This window comes from Meleagris gallopavo, chromosome 1, assembly GCF_905368555.1.
Source record: "Meleagris gallopavo chromosome 1, MGAL_WU_HG_1.1, whole genome shotgun sequence".
NCBI classification, from domain to species: domain Eukaryota; kingdom Metazoa; phylum Chordata; class Aves; order Galliformes; family Phasianidae; genus Meleagris; species Meleagris gallopavo.
Genome location: NC_139404.1, coordinates 100,890,419 through 100,914,699, shown reverse-complemented (window position 1 = coordinate 100,914,699; position 24,281 = coordinate 100,890,419). Strand labels below are relative to the sequence as shown.

Sequence of the window (24,281 nt, the reverse complement as noted above, 5' to 3'; positions counted from 1 at the left end):
CTATTATTTTGTCTCTTCTACTTTCTTTTCCTTTGATTCATTTTTATTTATGTTGTGTTACCTTTCCCTGTCTCTTTCCCACAAACAGGTTATGCTGTGTGCTTATCATATCTCCTACTCCTGAATAAGAAGTGATGAGTGGGAGGCTTAAGCTAAAACAGGTTACAGAGTTCTGAACGTGTTTGTTTGGAGCTTAAATGGGAAGAAGTGCAGCACAGGTTCTGGCACACCCTTCCTTTGCATCCCATCCCAGTGGGGTGAGCCTCCTAGAAAGAAAAATGTTCTCAGGCATGTATTGATGCTTGGAGATCCCTGATTGTATTGATTGGAGATCTCTGATTTCTCAGCCCCCCCACAGCTCCATATAACACTGGTGTTATGGTAGAAGAGAATCTTGTAAAGCTGTCAGTGGGTTTAGTTATGAATTATGACGCTCTCACCTCTTGATTTGGGTCAGCATGAGAATTCCTGTAATGCAGCGTTGCTGTGCACAAGAACCATGGCTGATCCTGCATGATAGCAGCCCATTCAAGAGCAGAAGGAAAGGTTGCTTCTCCTGTGCATTTACATTGTATTCTTATATTCTGTAAGTGCTAAAAAAAAAAAAAAAAAAAAAAAGCAACAGGAGCACTTGTAATTTTCCCTGCTCTGTTCTTCTCTTTCCTTCCCAGCTGTCTTGGTGACAACAGCAGCAGTGGCAGATGGCGTGCGGTGACACTGCCACAATGGAAATAGTTAATGCTGTTAAATTTGCATGGTGTTTAGGGCAAAGATTAGGCCTTGTTTGTGTTTATACAAGACCTGTATTGAATGGGTTTGTTAGACCCTAGTGTTGTTACAATGAAATACTTGAAAACAAGCAGTCTGCGGCATGGTGGTAGTGTCAAGGAATCGCCAGAAGCTGATTCACTGCACGTGGTTATGGATGGTGTGTCAACGTGAAGGGAAAAGCTGGCTTTGAAATGTGAGTGTGGGGTCTTACTCTGGCTGCTGAGGTGCCTTGGGGATCTGCACATAAAGGTTGAAGAGAAGGCAAGCTGTGAAGTTCTCAGGGTTCTCCTGTCTTTCATGGATTGAAATGGTTGTTGGCAGCCAGGCACTCTGCCTACATAAGCAGACAAAGGGAAGTGTGTATTTTGTCAGCAGAAAGGAAAAAAAATTCTTCTGTTGCTTCTGGAGAGGAAGGGAAGAAGGCAAGGGAAGGACACAATTCCCCCCCTGATTTCTAGTGTAAGGGAAAACTGGAAAGTGATTTAAGGCAAGGGCACCATCTCTAAACACTACCTCACTGCCTGAGCCCATGTTGCAGGAGGTGAAAAAATTGATTTTGAGGGGGCTGTTTGCAACAGCTTGCAAGTAAAAAAAGTGTGTGACCTTTCAAGTTGGATGTTTCACCTTAGTGTGTAATTATTGTATAAGAAGGAGATTTCACAGAAAATGCAGCGCTGATTGGAACATGGGTGAAATCTTGAAGGGGAACATAAAAAAATGGGTTCAGGGTTAGCAGCTGATCTGAGCAGTCATATCTACTTGCCACACATAGAAGCATTTCTTCCCTGAAGTAATAAAAGACTGTCAAGATGGAAAATGTCTCTGAGAGGATCCATTTCTGGCGGCCCTGCAGGAAGGTGGTATGAGCATATAACACATCACAGCAAGGGAAGGGCTACAAAAATAAGCTGAGCAGTTTGCATTGTCTCAGGCATGGAAGAACACACCTTTTCACTTCCTCCAGGGTATCAAGTAACAACTTGCAGACATCCATAGTCTGCTCTCACCAAGGTGAATATTGTAGAGTAGATTTAAAGTGAGTATCAAATATAAGTACTGCTCCTTTTTTATTAGAAGGCCAGAGTAAGCTTGTCTGCTATATAAGACTTCTTAAGAGAATATACTTTCCATTACCCAAAAGGTTATTTTTATGCCAAAAAGAAATAGCTATTTTTCCCAAAGGTCACTGCTTACAGAAATCCACAGGAAAATGCCCATACCCAGTACTTGAGCCTAGAGTCTTAGGCACCTTCCTGATATTACATTTTTGACAGTGTAAAATTCACTTTCTACCTTCTAAGGGCTGTCATACACCAGAGCTGAAAGAGCAAGTGAAATAGCTGGCAAGCAGACTTCTTCAGATGTATTTTAATAGCTGGTGGTTGGCAAGATGGCCGTGCCATGGCTGGGTTTGAATACACAGCAGATATTGAGCTCCCAGCAGAGGGAGAATACCTAATAAACATTTAGTCAGCTCTTGCCCACTCTAATTGGCATTTTATATTACTGTAATATTCAGTAAAGAAGGAAGTAATTTGTGGAGCAGCAAATATTCAATGAAGAAGTCTTGACTGAGCTGTCCTCATGCCTGTCTTGCAGGTAATCAAGAAAGGTCAGTTTTTGTTAAGTAGAAAATACTTAAACAATGAAGACATGTCAGACCTCTGGTTGCCAAGCCTAACCAAGTATGACCTTTGAGCCAGGGAAGCTGGTTTCACAGAGTGCAGTGAGATGTTAGCTCACCTCTGCCTGGCTGCTCTGGCTTTTCCTTCACACCCCCATTTTGTTTTTGCCAGTTAACTTTTAATAGCCTTCAGACTATGGCACCTACAACAGATCTGATTACAGCACAAATAGAAAGCAGCCTCAAGCCACTTACTTCTGCTTCTTCTATTTTCTTTTTTTGTGAGCTTTTTATTTCCTTTTGTGACCAGTTGATCACAAGTGCAGATGCTGTACATACTCTTGGAGGAAAAAAGAGTAATGATAGGGAACTAGCAGAGATGTGAAACATATCCCCTCACTACAAGAAAGACATGGAGGCCTGGAGTGTGTGAGAAGGGCAGTGGAACTGTGAGGGGTCTGGAGAACAAGTCTGGGGAATGGATGAGGGAGGTGGGGTTGTTCAGTCTGGAGAAGAGGAGCCTCATTGCTCCTTACAACCACTGAATGGAGATTGTGGGTGTGGTGGAGGCTCCTTCTCCCAGGTAGTAGTGATAGGATGAAAGGGAATGGCCTCAAGTTATGCCAGGAGAGATTCAGACTGGATATTAGGAACAATTTTTTCTCAGCAAGAGCAGTGAGGCAGTGGCACAGGCTGCCCAGGGAGGTGGTGCAGTCACTGTCCCTGGAGGTGTCCAAGAGCCGTGTGGATGTGGCACTGAGGGACGTGGTTTGTGGAGATGGGCTGATGGTTGGAGATCTTAGAGGCAACAAAATCCAGGGGCAGTATTGGTGAGTTGGGTCAGCCAGTTTTGCAGTCCCAGCAAAAAATTAGGTTGCAGACTGGTTCCTGTTGCCCTGTCTTTTCCTGGGTATTAATCTTGGCTTTGAGGAAGCGTGAGGTGTGCTGTGAGTCAAGCAAAGATCTGAGCTGGTTTCCTTCTTCCCACAACAGGTGGATGCTGCAGTGACACCAGAGGAGCGCCACCTCTCCAAGATGCAGCAGAACGGCTACGAGAACCCCACCTACAAGTTCTTTGAACAGATGCAGAATTAGGACACCACAGCAGCCTCATGAGTTGGACAGCAGAATGATTGCTTCACTGCCCATTGGTGTTCCGTTATAGAATAATATGGAGAGAAACAAAAACACTCTGTTTTATTATTTACTCATTATCGCCTTTTGACAGCTGTGCTGTAACACAAGTAGATGCCTGAACTTGAATTAATAAAATCAGTAATGTATTTTCTCTCTCTCTCTCTCTTTACATTTCAGTCTTTACACTACATTATTAATGAATGTTTTTTGTGAACTGTAAAGAGTTTAGCTGTATTTAACTAGTGCATGGATAGCTTCTCTTTCCCAATTATTTATCACGTAGCTCCTTAGCCAGTTGTATATTATTCTTGTGATTCGTGACAAAAATTAAGTCCTAATTGAAATATGCTTTAAGAATGGATGGGGGATGCTTTCTGTGTCTGTGGGGTTTAGCTGCTTCTCTTTGCCGCGCGTTCTTTTCTGATCACTATGCATTTTAAAGTAAAATGACATTTTTTAAGAAGTATTCCGGATGGGTTATTGAAATTCTTTTCCTCTGCAGTTGCATTTTATTGTACAGATTGTTGCTCCTGCTGTATTAGTGACGTAGAAATCATGGGAATACACGTTTGTTTCTTTGTGCCTGTTTTATGTGCACACTTTAGGCATTGGAAGGTAAACCTTATTTTCTTTTCCATGTATCTTTTTGATCTTAAAAAAAAAAAAAATATTAAAAAGAATCCCTGTTAATTGTGAGCACTTCTGGGGGGGGAAAAGTGCCTGCTGGTCGAAAATTAACAGGGATCCTCTGCAGGATGATTGTACAGAACCATTGCTTATGAATTGATAGCTTTCTACACTGTGTTACATAAATAAATTAAGAAAAGAACTTCTGGGCGAGAGTTTTCTTTGGAGGCAGAAAACGTAGATTCTGAAAGCCGCTGAAGCAGGGAGACTCTGGGAGAGGGGTGGGGAGAGATGTTCCTGCAGGGACAGCAGCACTCCTGGCCTGACTGGTGTGGGGGAAACAGCAGTGAGATTTGGTGGGGGCAGAGGGGCACTGACACAACTACCCTTATGGAACATGCTTTTTTTTTTTTCTTTTTTTTTCCTCCTTTCTTTCAGTTTGTATAATGGTGTTTTAATGTAAATAAACACATCCCTGGAGGAGCCCCCCTGTGCAGATGTGTTTCTGAGCACAGAGAAGCAGCCTTCAGCACCAGCCTCTGGCCTTCAGGAGCAGCAGCCTCCTGCCTCCTCCTCTATCCCCAGCAGCAGTGTGGCTGCGACCAGCCCGGCATTGTGCTGTAGCAGTAGATGGAGGCCCAGGAGAAGGAGAACAGAGCAGTCAGTCATTTTTTTTCCTCCAAAACACTATGCAGAGCTGCAGAGACCACAGCAGTGTGGTGGTACAGCTTGCCTGTTGCATGGCTGCCCTCTTGGTGCTGCCACCAGTTTTGTTTGTACAGGCAAAATCCAGAGACAGAGCAACAGAAAGCTTATCCCAGTGCAGTGCCTCAACTGTGTCCTCTCCAGTGTTACAGCTCTCACTGGCCACAGAAGCAGAGCAAAGCCATCAGCCACATTCTGGTGTGTAAACCCCAGCTTGGCACCATCTGCCTATGGCCTGCTGGAAGTGTGGCTGAGGATTTGCCCAGAGAAGCTGTGGTGCCCGATCCTTGCAGGCGCTCAAGGCCAGGTTGGATGGGGCTCTGGGCAGCCTGAGCTGGTGGGGGGCAGCCGTGCCCATGGCAGGGGTTGGGATGGGTGGGCTTTGAGCTCTCTTCCTACCCAACCCATTCTGTGATTCTGGGTCTCCTTTCATTCCCAGCCCTGCAGCACAGGCAGCGTACACTGCCCCACACTGCAGAGCCCACCCATCTGGAGGGGTGAGACTGTTCCGTTTAGTGAGACTACAGTGAACAGACCCAGTGAGTTTCCAGGTGGCCTTTGGGTAGCATGGAGCCCTCCAGGTGACCTTAGAAATCTGCTGGCAGAGCTGCAAGTTGAGCAACGGGGTAATGCCAAGAGGCGTGTATTCTGTTAACAGAATAAATATTCTCTCTCTTCAGAAAAAAATAAAGCAGGACTGAGGGGAGCAGGAGTGAAGACAGCAAGATAATATCCAGGGGAGGACTCTTGGTAACCTATTTTGCCTGCAGGCCTGAGCCTCTTCTCCAGCATCACCTGTGGCATTCCAGCAAGAGGTAAGATCTCTTGCTTTAAGGCCGGACAATTTAGGTCACACAACAGGTGGTGGTGAGCAGGGGCCCGCGGGCACCAAGAAATCCACCAGAACCAGAAATGTTTTGTTTCACAAATTTTTGGGGCAAGACTCTCGTTTGCCATCGTAGATCTTGTTACAGAGGTCCCACACGCCCCCTAGAAAGGACTGTATAAGACTGCCTTCTGTGCACGTGTCTGCTATCACCGGAGAAGATCCCGCTTCAGGGGGAAGGCAGGACGTAATTCAATTTAGTGCAGTCTCATTAAAGGAGCATTATCAAAATTCCTTTCAGGAGGAGCTGGAGTAATCCCTAAGATGCAGAGGGCCACCAGCCTTTAGAGTAAATCCCACTTATAATACCATAATCCCATGCAACCCTGGTTAGAGAAAAATGATTCCAGCAATAATAGACAGTTGGGTTTCATGGTGCGGGGTTATGTGGCTGGTGAGACACCAGTGCTGCTCTTCCTGCTCATGGACCAACTTTTAATTAATCACAGCATTACTGCACTGATCAGGCAGTCAGTTTTTAGAGTTCTCTCCACATAGACACACTCTTGAAAGAAAGGCAATAAATACACGCCTAGACATGCACATAAAACACAGGAAGCAAAGAACGTTCCTTAAACTTCAGCACTAACCCTCCTGCAGTTGCTGCAGGCCTGAAAGCAATTTATCACAGCTCCCAGGTAATAGCAGCAGCCTTCTGCCTGTCTCCAGCCATGCACGCTGCTTATTGTGGAAAGATTATATTAGAAGTGAATAAAAACAGCCTGACAGGCCCATAAAGCAGAGAGGCTGACAGGAAGGCAGCTGGGCACCTCGCTTCCAGCACAGGATGGATGAGTATGAGTTGCTCCAGCAATAAGCTGAGCCGTGGGCTAGGAGCAAAATTCCTCTCCCCAGCCCTGAGGAAATAATGCTTAGGGAAAAAAAAAATAAGTAAAATAAGCATATCCCCATGGCTGCTGAGCTGGTACGAGCAATAGGGAAAGCTGTATCATTATTTTGATGGAAACAGAGTAGGGAGCAGTTGTAGGCTGGAATCCATCGGTTGATTTGTGGCCAGGGGTGCTGACTGTGGGATGGTCTATGGAGAACACAGGGCTGCTCACACAGTCCTATCATCGCCATCCTCCTCATATCTGCATTTACCAAAGCAATTTTAGCACCATTACTGTGTGGCCTAGGAGCTTATCCTTGTTTAAACTAACGGGTTTGTGGATGGTGGGTGAGCTGCTGTTAAAGTGCCTCCAGGCAGCAGGAGTGAAAATACCCTAATGACAGATGAGGGTGGATGCAAACAGCGCTGCCCAGCGTCCTGCTGTGTTCTGCATAATTGTTCGGCAGAACGGGAGAAGGGGAGCGTCCGCACTCTGCCAGCAGCCGTGCGTCCGCAGAACTCATCTCCACCTTTTGGCTCCATTCCTCAAAGGAGTCAGCACTGAGCCTTTCCTGCAACTTCTCACGGCCCTGGGAAATTTACTTGGCAGACTGCATGGGGAAATCCCTTAAGCTTCCAAATGTAAGTATAGGGATTTATTTAGAGGTAATAAAATATTCTGGCTTTAATTGGATTCTTAGTTAAGGCTGAATTTGGACATTGCATCAGCAAACGCGTGTCCTCAACCTCCTGTGCCTCCTGCCCATTTCCTATGGGATGGCTCGTGGGAGAAATGCATCCAGAGCAATTTCTAATAGAATATCACCTAAGTCAAAAGGCAGACATTCCTCTTTCGAAACGTTGCTAAAGAAAATAAATATATATAGAAAAAAAAAATAGATGCCATGGGACAAACCCCTCCTCAGAGACTGAGCAGCTGCTGCAGGAAGCAGAGCACTGAAACAGCCACACTGATGCATTGGGCTCTCAGCAGGATGTGGTGGCAGTTGTGTTGAGTCCAGGTTGAGCCCATCTAACCAAGGTCAGTTGCATCCTGGTTCCTATCAGAAGTAGTGCAGCCAGCAGGAGCAAGGAAGTGATCATCCTCCTGTACTCAGCTGTGGACAGGCCACACCTCGAATTTTGTGTTCAATTTTGGGCCCCTCACTACAAGAAAGATATTGAGGCCCTGAAGCGTGTCCAGAGAAGGGAAATGAAGCTGAGGGGTCTGGAGAACAAGTCTGATGGGGGAGTGGATGGGGGAACTGGGATTGTTCAGTCTGGAGGAGGCTCAGGGGAGACTTTGTTGACCTCTACAGTCACCAGAAAAGAGATTGTAGTGAGGTAGGTTTGGCCTCTTCTCCTATGTAACAGTGATAGGACGAGAGGGAATGACCTCAAGTTGTGCCAGGGGAGATTCAGGTTGGGTATTAGGAGAAATTTCTTCTGAGGAAGAGCGGTGAGGCAGTGGCACAGGCTGCCCAGGGAGGTGGTGCAGTCACCGTCCCTGGAGGTGTTCAGGAGCCGTGTGGATGTGGCACTGAGGGACGTGGGCAGTGGGCGTGGTGGGGTGAACTGATGGTTGGAGTGGGTGATCTTAGAGGTCTTTTCCAGCCTTTATGAATCTGTGATTCTGTGGTTGCTGGCTGCCATACCACATGTCCCTCACATCACCTAAATACTGCTTCTGGCCAACACATTGGGAGCACTTCCGTGCAGCATCCTTCTTCCATTTAATTAAGGTGAGGGGGTTGGGATAAACTAACAAAACTCCATTTTCACCCCATAACACTCTTCCCTAAAAGGCAATGAGGAGAGAGCTCTGCACCCTTCCAGCCCCACACAGAAGACAACCGGTGAGCAGCAGGGCTCCCTGCCAGGCAGCAGGAGGGAATAGAGCTCCTGCAGCAGCATTTGATCTCCAGAGCCCTTTGATAAAAAGCACCCTAGAGGGAATAAATTCTGAAGAAGCTGGGTTTATTTTCCTTTTAACAAACTTGGTCCTCATTCTGTTTTAATTAAAAGAGAAAAGGAGGAAATTGGGGGTGGGGGAAGAGAAGGGAAGGGAAAGTTGTGTTTCTGTGACACTCTGTGCCCAGACACCTCTGGCATCAGGTCAGCCCCTCAAGCCCCCAGCCCACAGGGTGGTGTGGGTAACCTGGTGCGGCCAGCCCCCAGCTGGGCTCTACTCACCACAGGAAGTGAGCAGCTACCATCTTCCTGAGGGTGTAGGGCCCCAGCGGGACCTCAGTGCAGCGGACAGAAGTCTTTGGTTGCTGCTGCATGGCACTACAGTGACCAGAGCTCACCTATGCCAGCCCAGAACAGAGACAACAGAAGAGTAGCAGAAGTGCAGAAATGGATATATGGTATTAGAACAAAAGCCCACCTAGCCCTGCCTCCTGGCCATAGTGGGGAAGGCTATAACAACACAGTGAGTGTGAAGTGCTGCTTTCCTCTGAAATTCTACTCGCTGTGGCTCAGAGGGCCTGAGCACCCCAGAGTTGGTGCTTTTATACTTAATTCTTTTCAGTCTTTTCTATTTAGCTGGTCTTAAGTGAGCGTACAATTTAGCATCCTGAAACAGGCCTGCTACATATGGTGTGAAAAAACCTTCTTGCTTGTTTTGAGCCTTCCACGTGATAATTTGAAGTTTCCCAATTCCTGTACCAGAAGAAGCACTGAATTTGTCCTTCAGTACTGTTGGAGATTTCTTAAATATCCCTTGCAGTGTCCCTCTCAATCTCTGCCAGAACTCCCTGAGGGGTGCCATTGCCTGTGTACGGCAGCTGGTGCAAACCCTGAGGTGTGCACACTCAGTGTCCTCAGCACATGGTTGAAACAGAACCACGGAATCATCAGAGAACTATTTCAGTTGGAAGGGACCTTTCAAGGCCATCTGGTCCGACACCCCTGCAATGAACAGGAACACCACAGCTACATCAGGTTACTCAGAGCCCCGTCCAGCCTGATCATGGATGTCGCCAGGGATGGAGCATCCACCACCTCTTTGGGTAGCCTGTTCCACAGGCACGTCCAGACCATGGTGGGGCAAGGTGGGGCCCGGAGAGATGCAAGCAACGTTGCAGTGAGTGTGCTGAGTGTGCACATCCACTGCTACCGCCTTTGGCATTTCTTGGCATCTTACTGCAGAATCACAGTAGAGAAAGAGACATTAAAATAAAAGCCAGTGCTTTTAGGCATGTCTGAGAGTAAGCAGTCTTTAATTTGGTTGAATATACACCAGTCCTACAGGAGGACTGAATTATCATTCTAAGCGTGACTTCTATCACAGAATACAATGCTTAAATGCAATGGTTAAACAACATCATGCAAATCAGAATGATAATTTTATAGATTCCTCATAGCTTTTTCTCCACCTTCTCTATCTTTTTGGCAATACTAATGAATCAGAATTCAGTATGATATTAGTTAAAGTTGCTGCTGACCTTATGGCTAAAGCTTTACAACATACATGCTGATTCAACATTCAAATGTGAATTCTGGACAGAAGAGTACTCTCAGTACTGGGGCAGGTTAGTAAATGGGATTTTGGATTTCTCTCTGTAATGCCATGTTAAAAAAGCATGTGAAAATTGAAATCTACTGGATGGCTGATTCACTTGTCACAGTGTAGCAGAAATGCTAAGCACTGATTGAGCACCTGGTGGGAAGGCAGGGCCAACCCAAGAGAGCTCAGGAGCATGCAGCACTTGAGTGACCAGAATGGGTAGAGCCAGGAGCCACTCCTTCCCAGACCTCATTTAAGGACAGGCAGTTGGAGGTGAGTGTATCTCATATTGAGATCCCTGCATACCTGAGGCTTCCCAAAGGGAAGCAGCTTTTTTCCTTTGTTTCCTCTTCCACAGCTGCTGTATTTGGGCTTATCTTCACTTGCTGCAGCCTGGGACTCTCCTACCCTGCTGTCATTGCTGAGTTTTCCATCACATTATAGTATTACACAACGCAGAAGAGCCTACATGTGCTGAACTTCAGAGTGCAGTGAGGTGAACGGGCTCAGGGACAGTGAGCTGCTAGACCCAGCTCACCCACCCTGTTGACCTGCACATACCCGCTGCTCTTGCAGCAAAGCCATGTCACCCCCACTGTAGGACAGCAGTGGTGGTTTCACCACTGCCCTTGGGATAGCAGAGTGATAAAGAGGCAATGAAAGCAGGCCCATCCCAGCCACACTGCAGGCAGACATGCTAAGGAAGCTGGGACCTTTTGTGCTGTCTTCCCTAAAGTGCAAGCTCAGTCCCATGCCCATGTACTGGCTACCATTTGTTCACTGTACTGTAGATAAGTGATACAACTATTCACAACTTCAGCAAATGAAGATTTTGTCTCACTGTGGTTTATATTTTCTAGTGATAAGCCCTGTGACAAAGGCCTTTCTCAGCACATGCGGCACGAAAGGGCTTGAGTTCTCACCTGGAGTGGTTTCAGACACTAATCCTGGTCTATGCAGTGAGATGGATGTTCCTCACTAGGGAGCATATGCCATCTGATAACATCCAGTTATATGAGGGTGGGAGGAATGAAGAAGAGTCTAAGAAGGTTGCTGTAAGGCAGTCATGAATTTGGGGTTGGGTTTTTCATCCAGATTTGGGTAGATGTGGTGTTCTATGTCAAAAATCTCTCACATAAAATAAACAAGGAGCAAAACCACCACTTCAGCTCTATTTTATGAGCAAAAGAGTAAATCTTGCACAATTTCTGGCAGAAGGAAGCATACAAACCTACTTTCTGGGGAGGATTTATTGCCTTCCAGAAAGACGAGGCAGAGTCAGAGCTCTGAACCCCTGAGGATAGGGAATAAACACCTACATACTCATTTTTCTTTCTGGCTTGCTCTGGAGGGCTTTCCACTCATTATCCTGACTTTTAGACTTCATCAGAGACTCAGGAGCCAAGCACATTAAAAAACAGCTTTTATGTGCATCACTCTTCTATTGATCTGCTTAAAACCAGGAGCCCTGGCATACAGCTTTGATAGCCATGTGTGAAAGACGTGCCATGTTTAGTTGAAAGAAGGAGCATTCTGCAGCATTAGCAGTCCTATGCATTCCAAACATGTGCTTGAGCAGTGCAAGGTCCTGAGACTTCAATTTATTATGCATTCTTATCTGCCTCCTAGTTTCAGAATCTTGAAGATAAACTCACATCTCTCAGCTCTCAGCTGCAGTCACATGGACTGTGATGCTGTAGTGGAAGCAGGATATTGAGAGTTCTAGTCCATCACCAGCCCCAGTGAAATTCCCAATGCTACTGAATCTGATAGAACAAAAGATGGCATTGCTTGCTCGGGATTATAAACTTGACATTAAAACAAACAGACAAAAAACACCAAAAACCTTCCTTGTCAGCAGAACCAGAGAGGTGATCATCCTCTGTTACTCAGCACTGGTGAGACCACACCTCAAGTACTGTTTTCAGTTTTCGGCCCCTCACTACAAGATACTGAGACCCTGGAGAGCATCCAGAGAAGAGCAACAAAGCTGTGAGGGGTCTGGAGAACAAGTCTGATGGAGAGAGGCTGGACGAGCTGGGACCGTTCAGTCTGGAGAAGAGGAGGCTCAGGGGAAACCTCATTGCTCTCTACAACTACTTGAATGGAGGTTATGGCGAGGTGGGAGTCAGCCTCTTCTCCCAAGTAACAGTGATAGGACAAGAGGGAATGGCCTCAAGTTGTGCCAGGGGAGGTTCAGGCTGGATGTCAGGAACCATTTCTTCTCAGCAAGAGCAGTGAGGCAGTGGCACGGGCTGCCCAAGGAGGTGGTGCAGTCACCGTCCCTGGAGGTGTTCAAGAGCCGTGTGGATGTGGCACTGAGGGATGTGGGCAGTGGGCCTGGTGAGGGTGGGCTGGTGGTTGGGCTGGGTGATTGTTGAGGTCTTTTCCAACCTTAATGACTCTATGATTCTGTGGTTCCATAGCATGTTTGTGAAAGCAAATCTATTTAATGTTTGTAATCTTTGTAAGTTAGCATGACTAAAATACACACGCTGAAAATGTTATACCTATATGCAGGAAAGACACCAAGTGTCAGGGAGTTATACTCAGAAGCAAGCATGAAGATTCAATTCAACCCCAGTAAGTTCTCTTTCATAGCCCACAAGTATGCAAAGACAGAAATATAATCAAACAATTTCTTTTGCTGGTTGAGAAGGAAGACAGAAAATACTGCTATTATTTCTATTTTGAAATAATTGGGAGCTGTTTGAGGTCTACAGTTCTGTGGCTTTATAAAACGCATAAGATTTTCATTACCATAGATTTTTCCATTGATGATTTGAAATTAATTTAAATACACAACTCAGGAAATTTGGAAGTCCATATTAAAAATAAGCCTTGACTACACAGTCAACTATATTAAGAGTACACACTTGTAGATACATCTCTATGAACCTATAATTACAATAAATACTAAATATATGCACTGTGTAGGCAAGCCAGTGTTAGCTGAATGGCATTTTAAATGGCTCCATATGCTTTTGACTAAACTGCTTTGTAAATGTGCACAATGAAGTCCTCAAGATCTTGCTACTGCATAACATTTTCTTTGTTTTTGCAGTGATGTGGACTGTTACGCACTCAAGAACAAACTTCAGTTCCATTTACAACATACAAAACCTTGGATTTATTTAGACTTCTGCTTTGATTATTTTTTTCCGACTTGGCTGTAGACAGTATAAGCTATAAACTCTCCCAAAATGTCCTTTATTCTTCCCTGTTCTGTTGGAAACTAGCTGGTCTGAAATTGGTGCTTCTTCAGTAATAAATGATTGAACCTCAGCGAGTACTGTTAGCCTTTCCTTATCTATAAGCAGAGGTTTTGATTACTGCAAAAGCAGGCAAGGTGTTGTCTCTGTAAACACTTCACATTTTTCATTTTGTACCTCTTTTAGTTTGAGAATGCTCAGCCCAGCACAAGCAGTAAAGAGTCTGAGTGAATTACAAGGAGCCATGTTGGCAGCAGCTGGGAGCACATGGATCTCAGTATTCCTAAAGCAATGCAAGCTCTTCCAGGGTTGAATTAGACAGAGCTGTTCAAGCAACTGGAAAAGAAAGGAGGGGAACCATGAAATATAAAAGCTGTTGTGCAGGAAATGAGTGCTGAGATGCATAGGAAACTTCATGCTTCTGCTTTTGATGAAGAGAAAGCTGGTGAGACATCTGGCTCAGCCTACCTTAGCAATTAATGCAGTGTAAAAGTAAGTGTGGATCTGCTGATCAAAGCATTTGGTCCTGAGGCATCTTATGTTCTTACTACAAATCAAGGTGTTTATTTCAGTGTCTGTAATCCAGCCCCCAGGGCTAAACAACCCAACTGCACATACGGTCTGACGCTTTCAGAAGCCGAGTGACCCCACCAAACCCTGCCTCCCCCCCTTGAAGCCCCTTCCTGAAAACATCATGCTGTCCTTTGGTCTGTCTGCTGTTAATGTGTCACTGCTCACATCATTTTGTATACACATCATCTCCCTTTTGAAGCTTACTGCCAGAAAACCTCTATTTCCGTCCTTCCTGAGTGGCACAAGGCTGGACTTACTGTCCTTCTCCATCATGTTCAGACAGTGTGACCTGAAAGTGGCCAAAGGTGGGAGCTAAACCTGTCGTGATGGTAGTTGGACATCTGACATCAATCATCCTGGACTGTGTGTTCACTAAGGATGAGGACAGGTCAGATTTCCTCTCAGGTAAGTACTGTACTGAGACTGACCAGGGTCTTGGGACTTGTGGGAACATGTCACCCTTGGGGTGCCCAGTCAACATCCAGCTTTTGTGTGGGAGAGGCTACAGTCAAGGCCATTGATTGAGTGAAGACCGGCACCCTGTGTCACCTCTTGGGATCTCCTCCCTGGGATCAGAGAAGCTACTGCCCATGGGCATTTCTCCATGCAAGTCTTCCCAGTTAGCCATTATCCAGTTTTAAACAGGCAAGGCTGTCTCGAATACATCAAATCTCTGAGAAACAAGCACATCAGTGGGGCAAATGGAGGCTCTCAGGGTTTTTTTTTCTTTTTCAAACACCCACATTATAGTTCTTAATGAAAACACTGAAGTCAATACAATTTCTTCCTCAGGTGTGAGACACAATCAGTCATTCTTGTTTTTTCCTCCTCTCCTTTTCCACCCCTCCTTCCCACTCTGTAAGAAATGTTAGCACTACTCTTGTAATGCCAAGGGATACTTCAGCTGTTCCTGTCTTCTGGATGGAACAAGTTAAACACAGTTCAAACAAAAGTCAGCTCAGCAGGAATATAGATTTGGTATTACCTGACAAACAGACATTTTTTTATTATTATTATTATTTTTTTTACCCTTTGGACTGCTCATGAAAACTACATTCCCCATCTAACAAGCACACAGAGCCAATCTCTGAATTCACCAGGCACACTGCTAAAAAGCCTAAGTTGGATTAGGTCTTCTTATTTCCATTCCAGCCATGTGAGTCTAGGCCAAGCAGTCTGTCATTGCTTTAATGCTTTACAATATGCATTTTTGTCAAGAGAGGTCAGTGGAGTCAAGTAAAGGAATCATCTCAATCCCAAATTTATATATTTGGCTGCAGAAGTCGCACGCTAAATTGGGACAGCATTGACTAAATGAGAGAGAAAACAGCTATCATGGTAGGATAAAGGGCTGTATTTGTTATAAAACTTCTCATGGCAGCACAAATGATAAAGATACTAGTTGAGGAGCTATAACTTTGGCCTGAAACAATTATCGCTGTCCAGCCTCTGTATTCCTCTTGCTTACTTTTGTCTACAGTGAAGGCATCTGCTTCTGAACTGCCTCTCCACTGATCATTGTGAGTCTTATGGACCCAGTCTGTGTAGGTGTAGCCCACAGCTACCTCTAAAATGAGATAAGATGAAACAGAATAATGAAGGCTGTTAAATGAAGGGGTCACTAGCTCTACAGCAGGGCCTCTGGTTCAGAACTGGGAGCAAGAGTAACAATTTAGAGTAAAGTAGCTAGCACAGAAACTCTGTAAAACAAGAATAAATGTACTATGCCTTTCTCAGCTAAAAAGAACCCCATCTGGTGAACTTAATGGCAGAAGAGTCTAGTTCTAGGAAGGCTACAAGAAAGAAGGGGAGAGACTGTTAAGCAGGGTGTGCTGTGATAGGACAAAGGAAAAAAAGAAAAAAGCAGGTATTCCTACAAGCACCAGTTTAAAGTCTTTTTCTCAAAATACCTGGAGAGTGAGGATATTTTTAAAAGCTTCTGATGACTGTCTCAAAAACCTTCACCTGATAATAAACATTTATTGGTGCAAGACAGCAACATTTTCTTCTTTTCCATTCTAACTGTGAAGCACCACCTATACCTGTACGCCTGCAGACTACTAATTAGACAGATGGCATGTGGGTGCTGCTTATCACACTGAAGGAGAAATTGTAGAACACAAGGTTCAGGGTACAAATTAGGAGGTTGGCCATCCTATGTGCACTCTGTGGGCAACGAGACAGAGCTCCCAGGGTTGCATCAGCAAAGCTGGACTTGAACCCCCACTGCAGTGGAGATTAGACCCCAAGGCAATCACAGTCTCTGCACCAGCTGTCTGCAGGCACAAAGCATCACAGGTCCTGGGTCCCTCAGAAATAATTCTATCTCAACTAAATAATAGCTGTGTTTTAGAAATACAGAAAGAGAATTGTCAATTTTTGTAGAATACGTGCAAAATGGTATAAAGATTAAGACTCTAGAGGGGGAGGAAGGGGCAGGAGAAACAAAAACGTAGTGCTTACGCTGACTACCAGTCTGCTGCTGGAAGTGCCAGTAAGAGTCTTTCTTCTTCCCAGGGAGCCAGAGAGACCTAGACAGGTTTTAGCAGAGCACTCATAAATCTCATGCTGTTCAACAAAACCAAGCAAAATGTGCTACACCTGTGTCATGGCAACTCCCACTCTCACTACAAGCTCGGAAACATACGAATAGAGCACAGCCCTGCAGAAAAGGACTTGAGGGTACTGACGGATGGCAAAGCTGGACATGAGCCAGCAATGTGTCCTCACCAGAAAGCCAACCATATCCTGGGCTGCATCCCAAGAAACATAGCCAGCAGGGCAAAGGAGGTGATCCTGCTCCTTTACTCTGTGCTGGTGAGACCTCACCTGGAGAAATGCATCTCTCGGTACAGGAGAAACATGGAGCTGCTGGAATGTATCTAGAGGAGGGCCAGGGAAACGATCTAAGGTCTGTTATGATAAGTCAAGTAGAAATGGTTTCAAACTAAAAGAGAGGAGATTTAGACTGCATACAAGAATAAGAGTTTTTACAATAAGGGTGGTGAAGTACTGGAACAGGTTGTCCGGAGAGGTGGTGGATGCCCCATCCCTGTAGACACTCAAGGTGAGGCTGGACAGGGCTCTGAGTAACCTGATCTAGCTGTAGGTATTCCTGTTCATCGCAGGAGAATAGACTTCAAATGTCCCTTCCAACTCAAGCAATTCTATGACAACTCCAATTCTCTCTGTGAAGAGAAACAGAAGTGGAAAAGAAACCACTGAGATTAAGTTGCAGTTCCCTGGACACCTCAGCTAGCTGATTACTCACAACAATGTTGAGTATTACAAACGATTTTGCCTGCTGTTTCCAGTACACATCAACCAGTGCGTGCTATGTAGGTGTGTGGAGGGAGGCCCATGGGGCAAAGCAGACCAAAGAACAGCTGGAAAAGGAAGTCTGTCTAAGGCATACACATTCTGCTGCCTTGTTTCTTAGAGGAAAAACTTCAGATTAACACACCTCAAATCAACATTAATATTTAAGCTATGAAAGCAGAAACAGTTGCATATGACAACTTTTGGAAACTTCAGTAAAGAGACAGACAAAAAATAAATGTGACATGCACCACTATCAGCATATCACAATTCTACTTTTAACCTCTTAAAAATGTATTTACACATCCCATACGTTCGCTATATACTCTTCTCCTAATGCTAACAAGCCAGCAATCTTCCCCATCGTATGGAATGTAGAATCATACCATCCTTCGAATTGGAAGGGACTTTAAAGGTCATGTAGAGAGTTCATCAACTGCTCAGTAAAAGCAAAGGAAGCTACTTCAGGAGAGGCCTTGGGGTGAAGTATGTGAGGGCTTTCAAAGCCATTACAGACTGCTATATCCACCACCTTGTTCACAGCTGGAGCTCAAGGGCACCCACTGAATCCCGTGGGCCATTAGCCCCAGACAGGCAAAAGCAAGTGCTTGTCCACACCGCAAGCAGCCAGCCTCACTCACTGCCTCAGGAGTTCCTGAAGACAGTCTCCACATCCACAGAGGGGCTAGACAAATTCATCAATAGCAGGTCCAAGATAAATACCAAATGGACCTGATGAGGATGTAGGCTCTTACAGCCCAAACACAGCGCCTGGGAACATGGGGAGTGTGAAGAGGAAGGACTGCCACTGGTAGCTGGGCTCACACACACTCTGTAAATGGCATCTCCTGCTGGCTCTGTCAGAGCTAAGATGCTGGGCAGCCAAGATAGTCCATTAATCCAATTCAGCAGGGCATTTGTCATGTTACAAATAACCTTCCGAATAAGTACGGAAAAAAACCACAAAACCTTCCATGTGCCTGCAGAAAGTATGAGAGGTAAAGACAGCATTTGCACTCCTGTGAGTTTGAGCAGCACAGGCCACCTCAGGAGCTCGTTAATTACGCTGTTAAGCCCAGTGCCCCCAGGGGCTCTCCACAGCCAGCTAGTGCTGGAGGAACATTGGGGTAGCAATATTTCAGGTAGGCTGACAGCAGAGATCACTGGCAGGGTCATTTTGCTGCTCTTCTCTCTTGTTCTAGGTGCACTAGAAAATGAATATGAGAATTCAAACGATAGCAATTCTGGAGCAGGAGAAGGAATTGAAACAGAAGAACAACACTGCAGAGCAGACGAGGAAGAAATTCTGGCCAGAAGTTAGATGTATGCACTTCAATGTCTTCATCAGTGATCGGACCTCTGGGAGGTATAAGCACCATCTGGTAACACTGAAGGTTGGGGACCAACTGCTGAACCCCACTGCAGATGGGTTTTGCGAGGCTAAAGCTTAAGACACATGGTTTCGTGGGCAGTGATGATTAGGTAGACAATTGGACTAGATGATCTTAGAGGTTTTTTCCAACCTTATTGATTCTGACTCTATGAAATTAATCAGACTCCAAATATAAGATATGAGAAGGACCTACTTTCTTTACTTGCACCCCTTTTTGTCATCACTTACCTGTATGACATGACCAGCTATACTCACTTGACGCATGTTTGCATACTTCCTGCTCCTTTTTTACCTACAGGTGCTTTCTCACACTAAAGAATCTTTCAGACATGGGAATACCTGTTTTATACCTGTAATGCTATGATCAGATGGAAAGTACCATAATAATAGCAAGGTATCAAAGTCTTTGATTACAGCAAATGAGAATGAGCTGAAATGCAGCAGTAATGGATGCATAAAACGAAGGAAAAGAGCTGCTTCTCTTTGGAAGGCCTCAGGTAGGCAGGGCTCTGCTGATGAGATACCCTCACCTCCATAACCAGCCCTTAAATGAGGTCTGGGAGAGGGTGGATCCTGGCTCCATCCCTTCCAGTCTCTCGGGTGCACTGCATGCACCTGAGCTCCCCTAGGTTGGCAGGCTCAGACACCACCATGCAAGCCAGAAATAGGTATGGAAAAAGGGTTGCTGGACTGTTGGACTCTTCCTTCTATCTGGAAAAAATAATTTAATACTTGATCATTACAGAAAAGCTCATTTTGAAATCCTATAGCTAAATCCTATGACTTAACCCAGTAATCTTCCTCTGAGCTTTTCTGGGAGGAGAAGAGTAGAGGTTAAGTAGGGCTGTACTCTGCTCTCTTTCACCCTGCACTTTCTCCCCACCTCCCACTCTGCTGGGCACTGTGACCATGCGGATGTCTCCTGCTTTTGCCTGCTCATACAGACAGCCTGACCTCCCCTAGGTTTCAATTCTTTTTTTTTCTATGGCTTTTACAGTGCTGATAATATAAAACCCTGAAAAAAAAAAAAAAGAAAACTCTCATTAGTGTAACACTGGAATGAAGCAACTGCATGCAAAAAAAAATGGGAGGCAAAGAAACAAAAATGCCACCTTTGCTTTACAGTCTAGCTCCGTAGAGAGCACTGGTACGCTGCCTCCAAATAGCCTGCGCCTTAAGCACGCATGGTAGGGAATTTACCTACCAAGATGCCACTGCTGTACAGTCTTGCAGCACTCACAATAGGACCCAGATACTCCTTTTGCTCATCCCTTAGAAATTTGATGTTCTCCCGAAGGTAGGAAGCTGTGTGTGCAGTTACAGCACTGTCACAGGGAACCAGAGCCCCTGCTGCGCACTGCTGGTACAATTGCCTGGAGGAGAGAGGGAACATTGCTGCATGTCTTTTCTTGCAGAACCTTTCATAAGGCTTACTATGAACTGCCATGGGTAGTCAATGTTATAAAACCTCTCCACATTTGGGGCAGGGAGGGAGGAGGAGGATGACAGGATAATGAGGGAGAATTGCAGGAACAGAACTGTAAAGTGGCACAGTAGTTTCTCACCCCTCTGCCAGAGGAGAGCAAAGGCTACTAAGCAAAGGAGGGCCATTTGCTGACTGAAGAGAGCATCGTGTTCTGGGCAGATATGTACAGTTATGTCCACTATGAGTTAGACAAGGACTATGGCTGGCAGGGCAGCTGCAGTATATCTGTCATCCTTGTATTCTCATCCAGTGGTACAGTATCCTCAAGCAAACAGCCCCCCAGTGTGGTTTGGTTTCAATGTTTTTGTTTTGTTTATTTATTTAGTTTTTTAAAAGGATTTGCACAGCAATAATCCCAGGAGCAGTAGTTAATCACAGAATTGCAGGGGTTGGACCTCAAGAGTCCAACCCCATTGCTAAAGCAGGTACCCTACAATAGGTCGCACTGGTAGGCATCCAGATGGGTCTTGAGTATCTCCACAGAAGGAGACTCTGCAGCTTCTCTGGGCAACCTGTTCCAGTCAGAAGTTCTTCTGCATGTTAGTACAAAACTTCCCGTGTTCAAGTTTTAGGCCATTACTCCTTGTCCTATCACTATACACGACCATGAGCTTGGCCTCATCCATTTGCCTCCCCTTTCCCTACTTACAAAGGTTTATCAGATTCCCTCTCAGTCATCTTTTCCTCAGGCTGAACAGACCCAGGCTACTCAGCCTTTCCTCATACAGGAGATGCTCCAGGCCCTCGATCACCTTTGCAGCCCTCCACTGGACTCCTTCCAGGAGATCCCTGTCTTTTTTGAACTGGAGAGCCCAGAACTGGACACAGTAATCTAAATGTGGCCTCACCAGGGCACAGCAGCAGTGGGAGGATAACTTCCATCAACCTGCTGACCACACTCAGGATCATTGAATCACCAAGATTGGAAAAGACCTCTAAGATCTTCCAGGCCATCACCAATATTTCCCACCAAGCCATGTCCCTCAGTACAGCATCTAAACATTCCCTGAACACATCCATGGATGGTGATTCCACCACCTCCCTAGGCAGCCCATTCCAACATCTGACCACTCTCTCAGAGAAGTATTTGAGCCCATATCTTCTCATCTTATTGCTAGTTACATGGATTGCATTTGCTGCAGAGACTAGCTTCTGAGCAGGTAAGTCTGCACTGGCAAGGAGTAAAAAGGCCAACCAAAAAGCTCTTTTTAAGGCTTTTTTGAAGGCTTTTTTGAAGGCGTTTTTGAGGCTAGCAACAGCACTGCGCTTGTGCTGGGAGCTGGCAGCTTGTGGGCAGGCTCCTGAGTCACCAGAGGTGGAGCTGGCACATTAGCGGAACAGCTTAAGCACCCACCCTTAACCTTCACACCTTCACACCTGATAATAAGCTTTAAATAGCTTCAGAGAGGGAGGAAGCTAGCTAGCACGAAACACACCAGGTGAATAACCATTGTTTCTGCTTACTGAGAAAGGGGAGGTTCATTAAGTGACACTGCCTACACTTCCCATAGGGTGCTACATCTGTGCATGTGGGAGATGGGTCTAGTGGTGAGAATTGTAAGCTCTGGTCCCTCCTTGCTCAAGAGACCAGCTTTCCTTGGCAGTCCCTGCAACCACAGGCCAAAACATGGTCTCCACTAGACAGCGGGCATATTCTAAGAAGACCATGGCAACCCAGACGGAGAGCTTGCTGCTCAGGTCTCTGGCTGCAGGGAGTGCCTGAGCCTGCTGCTGTCCGGGGAGAGTGGCAGGGACTCCTGCTCACATCTGTGTGAGGTGTGAGCAGCCTAGTGGTGGAACTTAAAGATGAGGTGCAGAGACTTAGGGCCATCAGGGAGTGTGAGCGGGAGATCGACTGGTAGAGTAACTCGCTGGCTTACCAGAGAGAAGGGTTCCGGGAAAATACCCCCAGAAAGCTGGTGGACCCCCTGCCCTGTCACAGTCGGACAGACCTGACTGATGAGGAAGGTTGGAAGAGAGTCCTGACTCGGTGTCACAGGAGTCACTCCCACCTGCCTAGCCCACTTCCCCAGCTCCCTCTGAGCAACAGGTTCCAGCTGCTGGAGGTTGAAGAGGACGTGAGTGAAGAGGTAATGAAGGATCTGCCTAAAAGAGAGCCTAGGGCGAGGCGGTCACCCCCATACCTTGAGACTGCCTCTGACAGGAAAGAAAGAAGGGTGGTCGTGGTGGGTGACTCCCTTCTCAGAGGAACAGAGGGCCCCATATGCAGACCTGACCCAGGCCGTCGGGAAGTGTGCTGCCTTCCTGGGACTCAGGTCAGGGACATAACCAGGAAACTCCCTAAGCTGGTTAGGTCATCTGACTACTTTCCATTACTTGTAGTTCAGGTGGGCAGTGATGAAATTGCTCAGAAAAGCCTACAAACTATGAAAAAAGATTTCAGGGGTTTAGGGAGTTTAGTTCAAGGGTCGGGAGCTCAAGTGATCTTCTGCTCTATACCTTCAGGGGCAGTAAGGGACAGTGAGCGGGACTGGAAAGCACAAGCAATGAATAATTGGCTCAGAGGCTGGTGTTGAGCCAGAAACTTTGCGTTCTTTGATCATGGGGCAGTTTACTCTGCCCCTGGCCTGTTGTCTGTCTATGGAACCCACCTATCTCAACAGGGGCAAAGAATACTAGCGCGGGAGCTAGTGGGGCTTATCGAAAGAACTTTAAATTAGCTACAAAGGGGGAAGGGGACAAAACAGGCCTCTCAAGAGATGAGCCTAGGGGAATGATGCTTACACTGGGGGTGAGGCAGTTGACTCGACTGAAGTGCATCTATACCAATGCACGCAGCATGAGCAACAAGCAGGAAGAGTTGGAAGCAATTGTGAATCAGGCTAATTATGACCTTGTTGCTATTACCAAAACATGGTGGGACCACTCCCATGACTGGAGTGCTGTGATAGATGGCTACAAGCTCTTCAGAAGGGACAGACGAGGAAACAAGGGTGGTGGTGCGGTCCTTTATATTAAAGACTGTTTTGATGTTGAAGAGCTCAGGGTTGGGAATGACAGAGTTGAGTGTCTATGGGTAAGAATCAGGGGGAAGGCCTGTAGGAGCATCTTGGTGGGGGTCTGTTACAGACCACCTAATCAGGATGAAGAGTTGGACGAAGCATTCTATGAGCAGCTTGTAGAAGTCGCGCAATCGCCAGCGCTTGTTCTCATGGGAGACTTCAACTTCCCTGATATATGTTGGAAATATAATACAGCACAGAGGAAGTAGTCCAGGAGGTTGCTAGACTGCGTGGAAGATAGCTTCCTTATGCAACTGGTAGGAGAGCCTACCAGGGGTGGTGCCCTGCTAGGCCTGGTTTTCACTAACAGAGGACTGGTGGGAGAAGTGAAGGTTGGGGACCGTCTTGGGCAGAGCGACCACGGAACTGTAGAATTCTCTATTCTTGGAGAAGTCAAAAGAGTGACCAGCAAAACTACTTTCTTGAACTTCCAAAGGGCAGACTTTGATCTGTTCAAGATGCTTGTAGCACGGGTTACTCGGGAGTCGCTTCTCAAGGGTAAAGGGGTCGAAGAAGCCTGGACACTCCTCAAGATGGAAATCTTAAAGGCGCAAGAACAGGCTGTTCCTGAGTGCCGTAAGGCGAGCCGTAGGGGAAGACGACCAGTGTGGATGAGCCAGGAACTACTGTTGAGACTCAGGGAGAAAAAGAGAGTCTACGTCCTCTGGAAGAAGGGACAGGCTACTTGGGGAGATTACAAGGAAGTAGCTAAGGTATGCAGGGAGGAAGTTAGGAAGGCAAAAGCCCAACTTGAACTCAGATTGACCACTGCAGTAAAAGAGAATAAAAAATCCTTTTATAAATATATCAACGTCAAAAGAAGAACCAAGGAGAATTTTCATCCTATACTTGATACAGCAAGGAATGTGGCCACTGAGGATAAGGAGAAGGCTGAGGTCCTCAACGCCTTCTTTACATCTGCCTTTAGTAGCCAGACCAGTTATCCTCTGGGCATTCTACACCCTGATCTGGAAGCCTGGGATACTACTCAGAATATACCTCCAGCGATTCAGGTGGAGACAGTCAGAGAACTCCTCCTCTGTCTGGACTGTCACAAGTCCATGGGACCGGATGGGCTACAACCTCTGGTGTTGAGGGAGCTGGCGGGGGTGACTGCTGAGCTGCTCTTGGCCATCTATCAGTGCTCCTGGTTAACTGGAGAGGTCCCAGAGGATTGGAGGCT

At 46.1% G+C, this 24,281-nt stretch overlaps 1 protein-coding gene and 1 pseudogene across 2 annotated transcripts in view; both read left to right on the top strand.

Annotated features, from left to right (window-relative positions):
- The window catches only part of APP (amyloid beta precursor protein), a 201,823-nt gene extending 197,462 nt beyond the window's left edge, over nt 1-4,361 (top strand). For both annotated transcript variants that reach the window (XM_085241509.1, XM_085241500.1), the window contains one exon: nt 3,389-4,361. In XM_085241509.1, the coding sequence (XP_085097635.1) occupies nt 3,389-3,490 (102 nt within the window). In that variant the 3' untranslated portion in view covers nt 3,491-4,361. The remainder of the gene's footprint in view (nt 1-3,388) is intronic.
- A 9,843-nt stretch (nt 4,362-14,204) lies between these two features.
- LOC146545539 (uncharacterized) lies at nt 14,205-22,756 on the top strand (annotated as a pseudogene).
- The last annotated feature ends 1,525 nt before the right edge of the window (nt 22,757-24,281 follow it).